The 17,072-nt window shown below is 55.5% G+C and overlaps 6 protein-coding genes across 6 annotated transcripts; 3 read left to right on the forward strand and 3 right to left on the reverse strand.

Moving 5' to 3' along the window:
* Positions 1–166: 166 nt before the first annotated feature.
* On the reverse strand, positions 167–2,609 carry C8A04DRAFT_34519 (SPOC like C-terminal domain-containing protein; the record flags this gene model as incomplete). Its single annotated transcript, XM_062782851.1, has 6 exons — positions 167–660; positions 713–924; positions 977–1,374; positions 1,431–1,949; positions 2,003–2,063; positions 2,116–2,609. 6 exons carry the CDS (start codon positions 2,607–2,609, stop codon positions 167–169), a joined length of 2,178 nt encoding a protein of 725 aa, XP_062640337.1.
* Positions 2,610–3,089: 480 nt separating this feature from the next.
* On the forward strand, positions 3,090–3,936 carry C8A04DRAFT_9429 (uncharacterized protein; the record flags this gene model as incomplete). Its single annotated transcript, XM_062785477.1, has 4 exons — positions 3,090–3,127; positions 3,230–3,263; positions 3,355–3,658; positions 3,770–3,936. The coding sequence occupies 4 exons, from the start codon at positions 3,090–3,092 to the stop codon at positions 3,934–3,936; spliced, it is 543 nt and encodes a 180-aa protein (XP_062640338.1).
* A 550-nt stretch (positions 3,937–4,486) lies between these two features.
* Positions 4,487–5,206, reverse strand: C8A04DRAFT_25162 (uncharacterized protein; the record flags this gene model as incomplete). Its single annotated transcript, XM_062779459.1, has 1 exon — positions 4,487–5,206. One exon carries the CDS (start codon positions 5,204–5,206, stop codon positions 4,487–4,489), a length of 720 nt encoding a protein of 239 aa, XP_062640339.1.
* Positions 5,207–7,180: 1,974 nt separating this feature from the next.
* Positions 7,181–8,535, reverse strand: C8A04DRAFT_9298 (uncharacterized protein; the record flags this gene model as incomplete). The annotated part of the gene is made up of 3 exons (XM_062785434.1): positions 7,181–7,970; positions 8,022–8,086; positions 8,170–8,535. 3 exons carry the CDS (start codon positions 8,533–8,535, stop codon positions 7,181–7,183), a joined length of 1,221 nt encoding a protein of 406 aa, XP_062640340.1.
* A 1,135-nt stretch (positions 8,536–9,670) lies between these two features.
* Positions 9,671–12,306, forward strand: C8A04DRAFT_34522 (DNA topoisomerase; the record flags this gene model as incomplete). Its single annotated transcript, XM_062782852.1, has 6 exons — positions 9,671–9,754; positions 9,841–10,038; positions 10,122–10,300; positions 10,387–10,556; positions 10,645–11,987; positions 12,271–12,306. 6 exons carry the CDS (start codon positions 9,671–9,673, stop codon positions 12,304–12,306), a joined length of 2,010 nt encoding a protein of 669 aa, XP_062640341.1.
* Positions 12,307–15,974: 3,668 nt separating this feature from the next.
* On the forward strand, positions 15,975–17,069 carry C8A04DRAFT_34523 (putative Sin3 binding protein-domain-containing protein; the record flags this gene model as incomplete). The annotated part of the gene is made up of 1 exon (XM_062782853.1): positions 15,975–17,069. One exon carries the CDS (start codon positions 15,975–15,977, stop codon positions 17,067–17,069), a length of 1,095 nt encoding a protein of 364 aa, XP_062640342.1.
* Positions 17,070–17,072: the final 3 nt, after the last annotated feature.

The following is a 17,072-nucleotide window of genomic DNA, read 5'->3' on the forward strand; positions in this document are numbered from 1 at the left end:
GTCCCAATATAGGAGTAACGAGGCTGGACTTTGGCCACGAGGAACCGGAATTAACAGGGTTAAGGTGAACCCAGGCTACCTCACAAACTGCGTGCTAGTCAGCAAATGCTCAAAACGGATCCCTTTACACCAGCTCTAGAAAAGAAAAGAAATGAAAGGAAGAAAATCAGGGTAAAATGTGTGGACTTACAGCTTTAGCCTCGTCAGTCGTCACTTCCGACACCTCCGACTCGTCCTGCGAAATGAGACCCAGACGCCCACCGACGATATGCTTAAACCACATTTCTCTCCGGTCCCCATCCAGCTCACCACTTAGGGTACTCTTCTTCAGCCCAGTCAAGAACTTATTGTACAGCCCCGGCACTTCCAGACTAATAAGCTCCTCGCGCATGACGCGGAGATTCTCAGCAGCCCGGGCATAGAACAGGTCGGCGAAGCTGTCGTGGATGAGCTTGCGGACGATCTCGCCCATTTGCTTGGCTGCGCTCTCGATGGTGGCGTCGTCTTCGGCGGTGGCGAGAATCTGCTTGAACTCGGGCACCGCGTTCTCGGTGGAAATGGTGGTGCGCTTGCTCTCGCCCAGGAGCGCATCGATGTCGAGACCGGAGAGTGGCTTGACAGCTTCTTTGCGCCCTTGCCTGCCTTGAGCTTTCGGAGGGACTATATCGTTCTGTTAGCTAGTGATGAATCGTAGTAGGAAGAGTGAACGCACCTTTCTTGACTTCTGCCGCATCGATCAGGGCATCGATTTCTGACTTTGCCTTGTCTAGTAACTTCTCTGGTGGGTGAGAGAAGCGAAGCAGGATTTCAGCGGGCGGCCCGATCGGGGCGTCTGGATCCACGGCTCGGGCACGAATGGCCTGGTTCATGCGGTGAATGATGGGGTTGTACGTCTCGTCTATGGGCGCGTACTCGACGGGTTTTCTAGACTTGACATTAGCCCCAAGCTGCAAAACCACTCTCAGTCATGACATACCCGTCTTCGTCGACATCGTACCCAGACAGGTCCATGGCATCAACGAAATCGCTCATCGCTTCCTTGAGGTCATCTGACGGTAGCAGCCGATGCTCCTTGATGACATTGCCGGTGACAGTAAGGACTTTGTCGAGTGGCGGGAACTGGTAGCTGCGAACGTCTTCGGCGAAGGGGAGTGGTACATCGTACAAACACTCAAAGTCGTCCTCGATAGCCGGGTTTGGCTTGAGGAGGAGTAGTTGTGGCTGTGTGCCGTCTTTTTGGACATATCTGGCCACGGCGTAGGACTCGAGTTCATGAAGGGCGTGGATAAGAGCGGAAAGCCCCAGTTCCGCCTCCTCGTTGAGTTTTTGGGCGACGATAATGCCCGTCTCGCCCATGTTGATGGATGGGTTATACTAGCCCGGGTTAGCATCGAGGTAGTAACTCGTTAAAAGTAGGGGTGGGCACCTACGTTATTAAATGGGATGAACCCAAGAATAGTGAAAGATTTGGTCGTGGCGAGTTTGGTGACGTTCATATCACTTTCGCTAAAAGGGACCACGGTCCGGCCGTACTGGTACCCCTTGGCAAGATCCTCGATATCAACATCCCGCTTCCCACCCGGAGCTTCGTCGTCTTGGACCCGGTAGGTACGCATGTGCTTGACACCGGAAAACTCGGCACCATCCATTGCCGTGTCCTCGTCAAGGGTTTGAGTCTGGGAAGCGCCCCCGTGATCCGTGTTGATCACCACAGTACTTGCTGATGGGGCCGTAGCACGCTTAGTTTTGAAGTAGCGCTCAACGTGGATGCTCAGCGCGCTTTCGTACTTGGACGGATCTCCAAGCGTAAGCGGCCCGTCGTACGCCTTGAAGGGCCTCACAGGCTTGATACGTGGAATTGCGAGCTCTTCAACCGCTTGTTGCATCGTACCGAACACGCCATCGGTGCAGCTCTCAACCATCTTGCGCAGGATTTTCTCGTTTGCCGCCTATCTAGAGTTAGAAAGAGTTCGGAAGAGGTCACCGAAAGAAGGATGGTTACCTTGACCCTGGATTTGTCTTCCTCCTTAAACCCGTAGTCCGAGTCATCGAAATCAACACCACTGCCCTAGTCAGCTTCGGTTGGAACAAGAACATGTCGGTTAATAAACGTACATCACTACAAGCTCAATGCCCAAGTCGTTCAGCTTAGCTGCAACATCCTCCGCAGAGTCCTCTTCAATTGGCGTCTCGCCGTTAGTCATCAGAATAATCCTCCGCTTGTACTTGAGCTTCTTTGTAAACACTTCGATCATCTTCAAGGCGACCACGATTGCTGAGATGGCATCACCGCCGTAGTTGTTTGATGCTTGCACCGACGAGCGCAGTTCTCTCAATGAAGTCATGGTCATCGGTCCGAGGTTCTGAAGCACCGAGATATGTTCGTAGCCCCCAAGGCCTTCGGTATCCTGTGCATTGTCGGTGTCTTCTGTATTGAGACCCACTACGCCGACGGTCCAAGTCTTGCGGCTGGCTGCGACCGTCGTCGAGATTTTGTCCCATACATAGCGCATGCCGAAATCCAAATCCGATTCATCGCGACCGTTGTGGCAGTCGGCCATGGATTCGCCCAGGTCGACGATGTACACCGTCGCTTCCTTGTCCGCCATCGTTGCGGGTTGAATGGAGGTCACCGAGATACAATTGATGGAAACAGGAACAGAGAGAAGGGAAAATAGGCAAATTGATGGGAGATTCGGAGAAAGGTGCAAAAGACCAGAAACACCTTTTCAATTGAATTTATTTTGTCTTCATCATCGAGGTCAGGGTCGAGACCATATCCCGTCCAGGCAGCAAACGCGAGCTTGGACCGTTTGTCCCAACTCGCTGGTGCTGCCTCGCGCTGGCACATGACAGCGCGTCAGAGCAATATAATCCCTGCAGGTGCAGGCCCCGGTGCTCCACGGCCTGGAACCCACAGCGGCTCAACGCCAAGACGGCCCATGCGATGCCGACACCACTCTCAACTCAACGTCATTCCAAATGCACCCACATGAGTTCATCAACGATTGAGATTTCCACCTGGAATTTTTTGTAAAAAGTAAATAAATAAACGAACTCAAACTCTTCGAGGCTGAGCAGTCTTCATCATGAGTCTCCTGTCACCTGGCCCGTACCATATTCTTAGGTAGGCATTCCCCCCATCCTTCATTGCTTGCATGCAATTTATCTCTCATCCATCGTTTCCCAAATACACAGAATAACTAACAATAATATACGATGTATTTAGCTATGGAACCCTCCTTGGGGCAACCTTCTTCCACGTATGTTAACCCCCCAACCACCCCCCTCTCACTCAACTCACACATTCCCCCCTCACTCACCCACCCACGCACTAACCCCGCCCCCCCCAAGACCTTCATAAACGGCATCCTAGCCTTCCGCGTCCTCCCCCGCCCCCAATTCTCAACCCTCATGTCGCACATCTTCCCAGTCTACTTCTCCCTGCAAACCGCCCTCCCAGCCCTGCTGATCCTCACCTACCCGGGCAGTCGCAACCCGTTCGGCAGCGCCAGCGGCGTGGCCGGGGTATTCTTTGATCGGGACAACCGATGGACTGTGTTGGTGCCGTTGGCGGGGGCGTTTTTGAGTAGCGCGGTGAATTTGGGGGTTGTTGGGCCGGCGACGACGGGGGTTATGGAGGAGAGGAGGGTGCAGGGTATGTCTTCTCCTTTTTTTCCCCCGGTTCCAATGGAGTCGTGCTCTGCTCCCCAAGAAGAAGCTCAGGGTACTCTGGAGTGTGGGATAGCTAATAATGATACCCATATAGAAAAGAAAGACGGCAAGAAATCCTACGATGCTCCGCCGCACTCGCAGGAGATGACGGAGCTCAACAAGCGCTTCGGCATGCTGCATGGCGTGTCGTCGTTGTTGAACCTTGGGTCGTTCGTCGCCACGGTGGCCTATGGGTTCACCCTTGCGTCGCGGTTGGCATGATCGAGGGTAGGGGAAGAATATCTCCCCCTGACGTTATGGAATTTGAGGGGGGTTGATGGGTTGAGGTGAGATTTACTGGTACGGATGGTTACTTTTACACCGTTTTTGTCAACATTTCTCCTGACTATGTCTATTGTAGTAAATCCTTTTAACAGAGACAGACTTCGCTATTTCGGAAAATTAATACCTGATCGTCAACCCAAACTTCCCTGGTCCCTTCCTCCCGAGAAAATGGCCAGCTTTTGTTGTGGCCTTTGATTCCTGCACCAGATACCCAAGGTCCTGACCAAAGTGTCGATCTGAGCTGTTGAAGCACGCACAGAAACAAGTCCAAAGAAAAGGCCAATGGAGGAAGAATATGCTTTTACGCCGAGTTGGTACTCGCTAACATTATCCGAATAGTAAATAATCGCAAAAAAAGAAGTCAACGATGCGCTTCCCGCCCCAACCTGCCATAATAACACAAAAGCCGTCCCACCCAGACCCAGAAAAAACTATTTTGATTAAACCATCCAGCCGAGAATACGAAGTGAAGTTCTAAAAAAGCCCATCACCGCTTCCCCAACCCGGCCAACTTCTCCTGATCCATCATCAACCGCCTCTTGGTCTCCTCAAACTTCCTCGCCCGCTCCGCCGCCGCCTCCTCACTACTAGCCCGAAGCGACTCCTGCGATGCCTTGGCGGCCGCGACCCGCGACGAGTTTTGCACATAGTACCCCAGCGAGTGCTTGAGCGGCTTACGTGCGAGCAGCTCGTCGAGGCTTGGCTCGACCGCCGGCTTGGGAAAGGTCCGCGACATGGGTTCGGGCGCGACGATGTCGGTGGCCGAACGGCGCGGGGGTGCTGGTCGTTGTTCGTGGTTGATTTCGGAAGAGGAGGAGGATGATGATGATGGTGGGGGGGAAGGGGAGGTGATGACGACCGCGGGGGTTGTGTGGGTGCGGTTGGGGCCTTGGCGTATTGGTTGTTCTAGGCTGGTGGTGGATCGGGAAGACGTGCTTGAGGTTGAGGGCCGACGCTCGCGGCGGGCGTAGGATGCGGACCCGGGCGGGGAGTAGTCGCGCTCGCTTCCGGTCAGAGATGAGGTGGAGGAGTCTGCCGGGGAGGGCATCCCGAATGTTGTGGTGGGGGGCATTGGCAGGTCGGTTTGCTTGGTCGATGTATTGGAGGAGAATGCGCCCGAGAACAGGGAGGGTGTGCTGTTCGGAGATGGGTCCCGCGAGGCAGGTGGGGAGAAGAAGGAATAAACGGATTCCCAGGTGAGAGGCATGATAGGCAAGTCTTTTCGCTTTCGAGGTTTGACGGGGATGGGTTGGTGGTGGTGGATAAGGTGAAGACACGACGGTATGGGATGGACCAGGAAAGAAAGAAAACCGAAAGAGATCAAGCTTGGGACCTGAACCCTAAAAGTATTTCACAGCTCTTCCCAGGGTATACCCGGCGGGGATCCTGTCAAAATTGTTCGGGAAGGTGCAGTGGTGAGATGCCGGCGTCGGTGGAACCCCCACAGAAGGACCCCACTTGGTCGCGTGTGGTGTTGGCGAAAGTGAGCGAGCGTTGGAATGCAGATGCACCTGAGCGCACAGCAGGGAGCGAATGGCGATGTGAACCGGGGTGTTGACGTGGGGGTTGGACCCTCAAGGTGACCTCTGAGGTGAAGGACAGCGGGTGGGCGGTGAAGCAGGGAGAAGATGTTAGAGAGCTCGGAGACCGAAAACCGGATCGCACGGGCGAATAGATGGATAGACAGACGGCTGGTTGGTTGGTCGAGGGGACAGTGGTCTTATACTTGAAGCAGAACGACGTAGGGTTCGGGGGGTTTTGCAACTGATAACAGACGAGCTCGGGCTTGGCAGGCAGCAGGTGAGGTGGATATGATGTGTCGAGTACGCGCAATGACGAAGGGTGATTCAAGTTGCAGAACTGATAAATTCAAAAAGATCCGGCAGCCAGCAGGTCTAGGTTTATTCAGCAGAGCTCAAAGCACGCACACATGTACAGCAAGCACGGGAAATCGAGGTGCGGGCAACAACAGAAACGGCTGGCCGCCGGGGATTTATACTTGGGAGGCTTTTGGGTTCAATGGAACCCATTTCGAGGTCGTCATCTCACGAACCGACCACATGGTCCCAACCCGGGCCAAAGGGCGCTCTCCCGAGCTTACCGACCAGGGGGCGAAGGTCGCAGATACATCTCCCCACGACCGTCCCTCATTACCGCTGTGGATTTTGGGCTGGGGGTTTTGGATTGCTTCGTGGTTCTGCAAAGAAAGCAGTGGGCCACAAGTTGGGGGCGCCAACCAACGCCTTGGCCGTTTGGGGATCCGTCCGAAGGCTTTGGCCAACTGCCAGGCTAGTTTCTTGGGCTGCGGCCAGCTGTCACGGCCTGTAAAAAACAAAGAAAGTTTCAGCAGCGACCGGCCGCCGACCTGGCCGTGTGCACCCCACGCTTGAAACGAGTGGTCCGAAGATATTTTTGCTCATTTTGAACCGCCGCCTGGCGCAATTTTGGGGTTGGTCAGGTGAGCATTCCCAACTTCGCTAGCGCGTGGGCAAATCACCCTTGTTCGACCAGAAAGTCCACAGAACAGTCGAGGCTGAGAACACCCCTGGACCGGGGTCGTGGGACGCAGATGACGGTGATTTGCCCGTTGGACCACACCCAACGAGCCTTGCCATGTGCTCTCCAAGCTTTTGTTAATCGCCGATGTGGGGATGCATCTCAGATTTGAGTTCTGATGTCGCAAAATTATACGTAACTTGCGGGGGTTGCGTATTTCCATGCAGGACTTTTAGGAGAAGGTGCGTACGTGTCCGTACATACATATGTACTTGCAGACTCCTCTACAAACCGATGACGTTGAACAGGAGGAGACCATACTATGTAACTACTCTTCAAGAGTAAAGGTAACGCCTCAACCCCAAACACCAACAACTCCGATGCACCCTTCCTCCATCCCATTCACACAGACCCTACCCGAGACCTGCACAGATCCAGATCCACAGGATGCGCCGCGGCCGTTCGAACGGGCCAGTGAGGATCCCCTGCCCGGGATCTGCCACCGTTGCTTGGCTGCCTGGCTTGATCAGCGACAAGCAATCTTTTTTTCTTCTTTTTCTTATTTCAGCCTCCTGTCGGTACTCGTATCTTTGGTCACATTCATTCCACAACAACCGGCGTCACACAGGATGGGGAACGAAATAACCGTTCGCAGGCCCCCGGGCCCCTAGATCTCATCCGACTCTCACTTCTGCTTCTTCGTCTCCTTCTCCTGCGCCTTCTTCGCCAGCTCACTCGTCCGAATCACCTTCGGCGACGACGCCAACGACTTCGATGCCGACGACGCATCGTACGCCTTAAACCCCCACGGCGCAAAAGCCCCAACCTGGCGCTGGTAGTCAGCATACTGCGGGTATTTCCCCGCAGTAATCAGCTCCGTGAGCCAGGTCGAGCCCTGGAAGAGCAGCACGAGAAATGCCGGCCCGGCGCCGGTCCAGTGGTACAGCGTCTTGGTGGCGTAGCAGCTCCATTGGTAGAGCACGAACCAGATGGACTGCTCGGCGGCGAAATTGGGGTGCCGGCTGTGGCCCCAGAGTCCTGTGGTGATGAAACCGCGGTCGAGGTCGGCTTGTTGGAAGCCGCGCGTGACTTTGTTGGTCTCGCGGTACTGCTTCTTTGCGGATTGGTAGACTGCGGGATTATTAGTGCTTTGCTTGCTTGATGTGGATGTGTGGGTGAGTGGGTGGATGGTTGCGTGATGCGGTATTTCGCGGGGAGGTGAAGGTGAGTGATATAAATATGCATGCTTACCCCACTGCTGTTCGTCAGCGATGTACTCGGTGAGGATGAGAGCTAGCTCGATGGCCACAGAGGCGATGTCGGCGCTCGTAAGGTCCGGTTCGATCGTGGACGCCAGCAGGATGGTGTACACGGGGGCCGCGATCAGGAAGAGCAAGATGCTCTGGATGAACGAGATGAACGTCCAATTGAAGACGTGGAACGCGAACTTGGGGATGTACTGGCGGATGATTTCCCTACGAGGTATAAGTCAGACGTTCCTGGAATGTGGTATCGACTAAACTCACCATCTGTAGTCCTCATGCCCAATCCCATAACCCCCCTTTCTCCAGTAGTTGAAGCTGAGACGAGCCTGTCGCTGGTAGTCAGCCACCATCCCTGACCCCGTTGGGCCGTTTTGTACGGCTTCACTTATGAGACAACCAGCCAACTTACACTCCAAATCGCACTAAACAACAACGCCGCATCCACCCTCTGATGCGGAACACCCGTCAACCGTGCCCACGCCGCAAAGTGCGCGATGTACACCGTCGGCAGCACGCTCCACGCGCGGTCAACCTGCGAGTAGTTGCGGTTGATCTCAGCCAAGACTAGAAACACGGCGCCCAGCGCCACAGATGCCGCAAACCCGGATATGAGCGGGTTGGTCTCGGCGTAGAGCTGGAGGAGACTCCGTCCGCTATGGCCCGTGGCGATGTCGAGTAGCTGGTGGGGGAGGTCGTAGAGCTGTGGGAGGAAGGGCTGCACGGCGGTTGAGAAGTCGGCGCAGCTTTCGAGGGCGTGGACGGTGGGGAGCGCCATTTTGGATGATTTGGTTGTAAATGGCTTTAAATTGAGTATTTATTTATGTTCTTTGAAGAAACACATGAGCTTTTGGAAAGAAAGTGCTTCGAAAAACACCTTTCTGAAGCTCGCCTGCGGTCCTAGTCGGGTCTGAGCGTCATCGTCTCGCGGAGCTCTAGGGGACCGCCGTTAGCGAACCGGAAACGGCGGGCGGCTCCACCGGCAGTCTGCTGCGTGGACGTTCCGTTTCGTGTTAGTGATGCGGAGTGGGTCCTTGCTCGATTGAGCGGCCGTATGTTAGCCAGGCCGCATGGGCGCTCACAACGGACCTGGCACGGTAACAATACAGATGAGAAGTGTTTGTAATCTGGTAAGAAATGTGGAGTGCAATTCAACCAAACCCGCAACTTTATTTCTGACTTGTTGATGGCAGGTTCCTTTTTTTGCCACTCAAATGCAATCCGATTGGCCTCTCGCACTCCCTTTTTCTATCAATTGCTTCTGTAACATTATAAAAGGCAAGTGTGTTCACCCTCTTCGCTCTGGTAATGTACGGACCTGGACGTGTATTGTAAAATACCCTATTGTTCGCAGTGTAAGAGTTCCCAGATGTAATTTCCCATACCTTACGCTTACACAATACACCTCAGTGTAATTTCAATCAATATTTCAACCAATTGACCGTGACGCGACAGCTCAACTTCAACAAGACAACGCGATCGCGGTTTAGGCCGCCGTGGGGAGAGCCAAAGGAGCATTGCAAGCTAACTCCGCTCCCAAGCCCTGATGCATTCAGGCAATAAAGGTTTCGTTGTAGATTTTGAGCCGGAGAGTCCCCAGAGCCGCACTCCTCAGTGCAGATTCCAGGCGGGAGTGTCGCTCATTTCTCTCTCGTTCACTTCCTTGGTGTGAGGGCGGATTCCCGCCTTATGATCCGGGACCACATACCAAAGGAGAGCGCACTATGCGCTTCCAATTTGAGTTCAACAAGGTGGGCTTTCATCACAAAACATAAATCTTTAACTATAAATAACAAGGAAAGGCAAAGACGTTCGTTTCTGTGCGGGTTCTTCGAGCTTGGGTTTTCCTTCCACGATCACACAACCGTTATCAGTCAACCATCACCAAAAAGGCCCGACCGTCTAAGGAAACAATGACCCGCATCTTATGCGTGGCCGAAAAGCCTTCCATTGCAAAAGCTGTCGCCGGCCATCTTTCCGGTGGGATTTACCAAACAGTAGGGTCTCTTCCGCAACTCCAAACCCACATCCTGAGGGCGATGTCACGTAATAAAATTGCCCGGACTAACATCTCCAACGCCAGAACAATACGCGCGATACTTATGTCAAAAACTACACATTCGATTATGACTTCGGGCCACCATGGGGCCACTCATCTGTTACCATGACCTCAGTCAAGGGCCATCTGACAAGTACCGAGTTTCCCGAGGACTACAAATCTTGGGAGTATCCCCCGCCAGACCGTCTCTTCGATGCACCCGTCTTGACGGTTGTTCCTACGGTACGGGCCTCTTTCCTGTTTTGAATCCTGTCTCTTTTGTTCCCCCTTCGTCGACCACCGTTGCAAACTAACTCCAAGGGCAGAACAATAAGACCATCGCCAAAAACATCGAAGACCAGGCCAAACGCGCCACCGGCCTCGTCATCTGGACCGATTGCGATAGAGAGGGCGAACACATCGGCAGCGAGATTAGGGACGCCGCGAAGAAAGGGAACCGCAACATCTTGGTCAAGCGTGCGCGGTTCAGCAACATTGAGAGAGCGTAGGTCATGATGTCTGCTTGTTTGTTTGCTTGTTCGTTGAAAGCCTCCATAGTTCTCGTCAAGCTCATCATTGGCGTGTTTCTAGTCACATTTTAACCGCAGCACGCCAGCTCGGCCTCCTCGACGAGAAGCAGGTCGACGCTGTGTCGGCTCGGATCGAGCTCGACTTGAGGATTGGGTATTGCTTCACCCGGTTCCTAACGCTGAGTCTCCGCCCTCTGGGAGGGCCACTCTCTAATCTCACCCTCAGCTATGGTACGTTCATTCTGCCACATGACGGCCCGTTTGCAGACATCGAAGACGTACCTTCACGGCCGTTACCTAACTAACACTCCTCCCACAGGATCCTGCCAGTTCCCTACCCTCGGCTTCGTCGTAGACCGATATTTCCGCGTCAAAAACTTCGTCCCCGAGCAATTCTGGGGCATCAAAGTAGCCCACGAGCGAGAAGGCATCAAAGTCAACTTCAATTGGGCCCGCCACCGCCTCTTCGACCGCATGGCCGTGGTCATCCTCTACGAGCGCTGCCTGGCCGCCAAAACCGCCAAAGTCACCAAAGTCCAAGAAAAGCCCACCAAAAAATGGAAACCTCTCCCCCTAACCACCGTCGAGCTCCAAAAGCTCGCCACCCGCTTCCTCCGCATGAGCGGTCAACAAGCCATGACCATCGCCGAAAAGCTCTACACCCGCGGCTTCATCAGCTACCCACGCACCGAAACCGACCGTTTCGACCGCGGCATGGACCTCCGCGCCCTCGTCCGCAAACAGACCCCCGACCCCCGCTGGGGCACCTTCGCGCAGAACCTCGCCGACGGCGCGTTCCAACAACCCCGCGAGGGCCGTCACGACGATAAAGCCCACCCGCCCATCCACCCGGTCGCGTACGTAGCCCCCGCCGCGCTGGGCGACGACGGTGAGAAGCGCATCTACGAACTGGTCACGCGGCGGTTTCTGGCGTGTTGCTCCGAGGACGCGCAGGGCATGGCCAGCGACGTGGAGATCGTCTACGGGGAGGAGACTTTTGCCGCGCACGGCGTGACGGTGCTGGCGCGGAATTACCTGGATGTGTATCCGTACGAGAACTGGACAGGTACGGCGATGCTGCCGCGGTTTATGGTGGGGGAGTTGTTTGAACCGGCCGAGGCGCTGTTGACTGAGGGGAAGACCACGCCGCCGGCGTATTTGACCGAGGCGGATCTGATTGCGCTCATGGATGCGAATGGGATTGGCACGGATGCTACGATGGCCGAACACATTGAGAAGATCCAGGAGCGGCAGTATGTTCGCACGGTCGAGCGTGGAGGGAACAACAATAACAACAACAACGGAGACGAGGAGGAAGCCAACGCTCCCGCGGCAAGGGGCGGTGGACGGGGTCGTGGCCGAGGCCGAGGCGGGCGTGGGGGACGTGGAGGTCGGAACGGGGGTAATGGGAATGGCAACGGCGGCGGCAGTGGAGTGCGAGAGTTTATTCCGACTAGCCTTGGAGTGGCCTTGATCGAAGGGTTCGATCGGATGCAGTTTGAGACCAGCTTGGGCAAACCGTTCCTGCGCAAGGAGATGGAGCTCAAGATGAAGGCGATTTGCGAGGGGCGCACGACCAAGCAGGCGGTGCTCAGCGAGAGCATTGGGGGGTATCGGCAGGTGTATAACCAGTCGAAGGCAGCGTTGAGCGTGCTGAAGGCGGTGAGTTATACCTTTTATTTATCTTTTCTGTTTATTTTTCTCCCTCAGATGCGCATGTACTGCCTTGTCTCTTCACTATTTACCCCCTTTTCACGCTTTTTTCCTTTCATTTTCCTTCTTCATCCACGATTTTTTCTCCTCAACACCGCCTCTTGCATTTCCTTGGGGGCTGTCGTAGCGTGTCTCACCCAACTGTCTCACATTGGCTTCCTTCCCATTGGGGATGTTGACATCTCCCGCCAAAGAAAAAACTCTTCTGACAACCAAAACCACAACCCAATAGGCCTGTAGACAATATGTCTTCCAAAACGCGGGATGACGAGTCCAGCCAGCGATTTGACACCTTCAGGGGGGGCGTTGTCAAGCCGCTTCTTGACTTGTCCCTTTCAGCTGCTGTGTAGCCTCGAAAAAGTGCGGGGCATTCGGCGTCGTTCTTGGCTGATAAACAAACACCCGCGGAAACTGCCCCCCAACCTAGGGGGAAAAGGAGGGAGTAAAGTTCCGGTACCGAGGCCGCGTACCTACCGCTCCCCGCCCCCCACCGATGGAGTCTCAAATGTTCCCGGAGATAGAGATGATATCACGATACGAAGTACAATGGATTGATATGCGATGGATTTGATTGCGGGGAGGGCTTATCCCAACGAGACCGAGGCCGAGCACCGATTGCGCGGTGGAAAGCGGGATATCATGTGGTTGAAAGCTGGTGCAGACGGATGGGGCAGGCCTTCTGCTCGGGTTAGAGAAATGGGAGAAGGAGGTTTCCAGAACCACATATCGTTACTTCGTGCCTTGAAGTTAGTTTAACCCCCCCCCCCCCCCGCTCCACTTCCGATAACCGGATGCAATCCATCATGGCCCGGGCGAGAAGCCCGATCTGCAGTTCGCAGAAACAGAGTTTGCTGTCGTTAGCCGAGAAGTACCATAGTAGAGCCAAAGGTGGTTCGGTTAGGTACCACGGGAGAAGAGGAGCAAAAAGGCCGGGGCGACGTTCGGCTGCCTTTTCAACCACTCAATTGGGACCGTGATGCAGAAACGAACCTTGATGGCGAATGCGCCGTGCCTTGGAGGGCCGGTAATACCTTTCCCCTCTCTTCGGGCGACCACGGGCCCCGTCCCGGCGTCCGGAAGGGAGGGGGAGCAGCTTCACGGCCCCATTAAGTCCCCGCGTTGTGCTCTTTATGCCAAGGATAGGCCCGGTTTGTTGTCGTCAGAGGAAGGTTATCGCTCGGCCCATTGTGGGGAGAGACAGGGGGGACTCGAGAAAGACGAAAGCGAACGAAAAAGGAAACTTTAGTTATCGTCTCAGCGAAGGTGGTCCACCTTGCGCGTTCCGAGCAGCGTGCAGTGGGTCAAACGATCAACGGGCTCGCCCATCCCATGCAAGAGCTGCATTCAGAGCTCGGCCTTGGATTGAGGCTTCTCTGCCCCCGCGCCCCTGCCCTGAAGCCTCCCGTTGGGAAGTGGAAGATCGACCTTCTTGCATTTCGGTCTCGAGGTTTAATTCTTCCCATCACTCGGGATTGTACGGCACTTGCGGTTTTGTACTGTGCCGGCTGGTGGCCGATGTGGATGTGCAATTCGCAGAGCTTCGACAGGAACGTGGGGTCAGCGGACTGGGTGATGGGGCCGAGCCCTTACACAACCGCAACCTTGTGGACAATAAGGTACTTGGAACGCCCTGGTTGGCGATCCGGGGGTGGCAACCGGAACGACTCAAGCATGAGTTACGGAATACGGGTCCATACTCAGGGTATTTTGTGCCTTTTCCGGTCGGGGTTGAGCCCTGACGCTTCGAGTGGTAGAAAGCCGAGAGGACGTCGAATCACCGTTCTGTCAGCGGGAGACGAAAGCCATCATCGGACGCCGAGAAGGGTCAGCTGGACCCGGAATGCAAGGCGGTGCTTGTCATCAATCGAATCGGGGACGAGCGGTTGGACGCGATTGGATAAACCCGCACAATACGGGTTTCGATGGTTTTGAGAGTCTTCTCAGACGGCATTTTGTCTGGTGCTGTTAATACTTTTTGTTGGTCCTTTCGCCCCTTCTCACGCTGAAGCTCCTTTTCAGCCTGTGTGGTTCAAAGGCTTCGGTCGTCTCGTGTAACAACCAAGGCGTGTGTTGCCTCATGGGTTCTCTCGCGCAGTCCCAATTTGGCCAAGTAATTTACCACTGCCCGATGCATCAAAGAAATCGTCAGCGGGACGTGACAATGACAGTACGGGAGTACTACAGTACTGCGGGAATATTCGGCCATTCCTTCTCTTTGCCAGCCGAGAAACCCCCACTAGCCTATTAAAAATGGATGAAAAATGACTCCAAAGTCTGCTAGTCAGTCATGATATGCTCGTCATCAGTCAGATCAATCAGGATACTGTGCTTTAGGGCCCCTCCTGCTTTCCCCGCGGCGGCTGCCCTGGCAGAAGCGGGGGCGCGCCATCGTGTTGAAGGTTCTGGTAAAACAATGGCATCGAGATCGTGCCTCGTGGGTGGCTTATCGAGGCACATGACAAGGGGCTGACTTCTCGTTGGTGGTTGGCTGGCCGTGGCTGGGGGGCGAGAGAAGAAGAGACGAAAGACACAAGGCAGGACGCTGAACTATCAGTGGCCGGGGCAGAAGTGTGCAGCGACGCGGCGGGTGAGTGGGCGCAGAAGAGCCAGGCGTGGGAAGTGGGCAACAAGAAGGTGTGGGTGGGAGTGGGTTGCAGGTTCCTTTTTGAAACGCACGCCTTCCGTGGCCGGATCGCCCCTTCCGTCATCGTGCCGGAGAGGTACAAACAGGGGACCTTGATGTCTGGTCTGGGACAAAGAACGGCAGCTCGCACTGTGACCACGAAATGCCATCTCATCGAGACTCCACAGATAACCGTCATTTCCGGGGTTCGCTCAATGAAGCTAACTTCACCGATATTTGTGCTTGCGTCCGGTCAAAAAACCCTAATGTGTTGTCTGTGGGGCAAGTGATGTTTTTTTTCTTTTCTTTCATGTTGGCTCAATTCGTGGGCTCCGGGTGGCCGCAAAGAGCCCAAGAAAAAACTCTTGAAACGGGCTTAGGACGGCGAAGCCGACTGGACGGCACAGTCATCACATCCTTTTGCGACTCACTAAATTGATGCTGCTTGTGGCAGTTCATGACAGTTTGTGGCACGGTGCAATCACAGCTGCTCTCAATGCCTTGTGTGCGAGGGCATGAGGCAAGGGCAACAATTTGGAGAGTTGGACGCTTGCAGAGACCAGCGCTTGTCCCCTTTTGGCCAAACTTGCTGCAGGCATGGACGGGCTGGGCCCCGGGTGCCCAGTGCCAACTGCGAATTGACCGCAGCCATCAGCGAGCGCAGCCTGCGAGGTACGCATCCATGGATGTACCTCCCGGGTATTGCACGTACTTGCTTTGACTGAGCACAAACCTCCCATCCAAGTTGCGGCGTGCCGTCAGGGAGCCAGGCACCACATGGTCGTTCTCATTTCCATATTACCGCCCAGGCCTGCCATCCCCGGCACCACTCTCTTCCCTTTGCTTTCCCAAAGCAACAACAACGCGATTATTTCCACCATTTGACTTGAACTCAAGAGAGTCATCTCTTGTCACAGAAGATCATCCGCAGCAGCTCTGCCATTTTGCCCACCGCGCTTTTGCCCGACAAGCCTCGCCTTCGGCCAAAAGCTGAATTACCTTCAAGCTGCGCATTGCTTCGGACCTGTAAGTGTGACTCAGCCAAGTTATCTCCCCCATCATCCACCGTCCATCTCCTCCGTCGTCGGCGACGGCCGCAGACCGCAGATTACTTCCAAGGGAAGCAAGCCATGGCTCGCGCAACCAGAAGCGGTCAGCGCCCACCGTCATCCGCTCACCGCATCATCGCGTCCGATGCGCACCGGCGCTCGCACTCGCACTCGCTCCCACACCCGCTAAGAAACCTTACTGACTCACGGTTGCGCCTCATCGCAGACACGTCTCGAAGCAACACGACACCTGAATCTGTCAACATGGCAACTATGGCATCTGCTGTTCGCGATATCGCGATGACCTCCGGCCGAGACAACTTAACTGCTGTAGCGGCCCGGAGCGTCCCTGTGACGACCAATCCGACCGACCTCCCGACCCCCCCGAACTCCATATCGCCCTCGCTGCCTCCGCACGGGCTTAAGGCCCAGCTGCAGAGGGCGCGGCTCGACTCGGTCGACTCGGACATTGACCTGCTCGACGGCCGAGGTCAACATGCCGCTTCGCGCGAGTTGTCTCCGCAAGACTCAGCGGGCGCCATTACCTCGGCCATGCTGGCCAAGTTCCATCTTCCCGAAATCCTTCTGAACCACGGCCCGCTGCCGATTCGGCATTTGATGGGCTACCTCACGACATCCGTCCCGGGATTTGCAGGCATCGCGCCCGCAAAGGCGCGCCGGCTAGTCGTGGGCGCTTTGGAGGGAAAGGGGAGCGGCAATGAGGGAGGTGGTCCGGATGGTGATGTGGAGTTTTTGAAGGTCGGCTGGGGCCGGTGGGACGCGAAGCGACGGGGCCAACCACCCCGGGAGTCGCTCTCGCGTCGCGCATCGCCCGGTGCCCACCCCAACAGCATACCCATCATCAAGACCTCCGGGTGGGGCGCCGATCGGTCACGACTCGGAGCACACCTTGGAACCAGCCTGGGCGGCAACTCGGCCGCCTTTTCGCACGACGACCGATTCATGGACGTGGACATGGACATGATGGATCACGAAGCCGACAAGATGTCCCTAGACGGATCCGGGTCAGCGTCATGCTCCGAGGCTCCCGACGACGACGACATGCCCAGGCATAACGACGACCCGGAGGACGCGACTGACGACGAAGACTGGGCCGCCGTCGGTGCTGCCGCACTTCGTGCGGCGTCATACCAAACACAACAACCTTCCCCTTTCAACAATGTAAATACCTTCGGCGGAGGCATTCGCTCCTTCTCAACGGGCATGGCACGCCCGCCGCAGCTCAGCCCTGGGTCACGCAGTTTCAACTTCCCAACATCATCGCTGGGAGCCGTGCAGGCCGCCGACGCACAGGAGCGCGAGGCCGTGGAGGCTCTTCTCAGCCTTGGATCTATGTAATAC

The sequence above is a fragment of the Dichotomopilus funicola genome, assembly GCF_033296635.1.
Source record: "Dichotomopilus funicola strain CBS 141.50 unplaced genomic scaffold C8A04scaffold_5, whole genome shotgun sequence".
NCBI lineage: Eukaryota > Fungi > Ascomycota > Sordariomycetes > Sordariales > Chaetomiaceae > Dichotomopilus > Dichotomopilus funicola.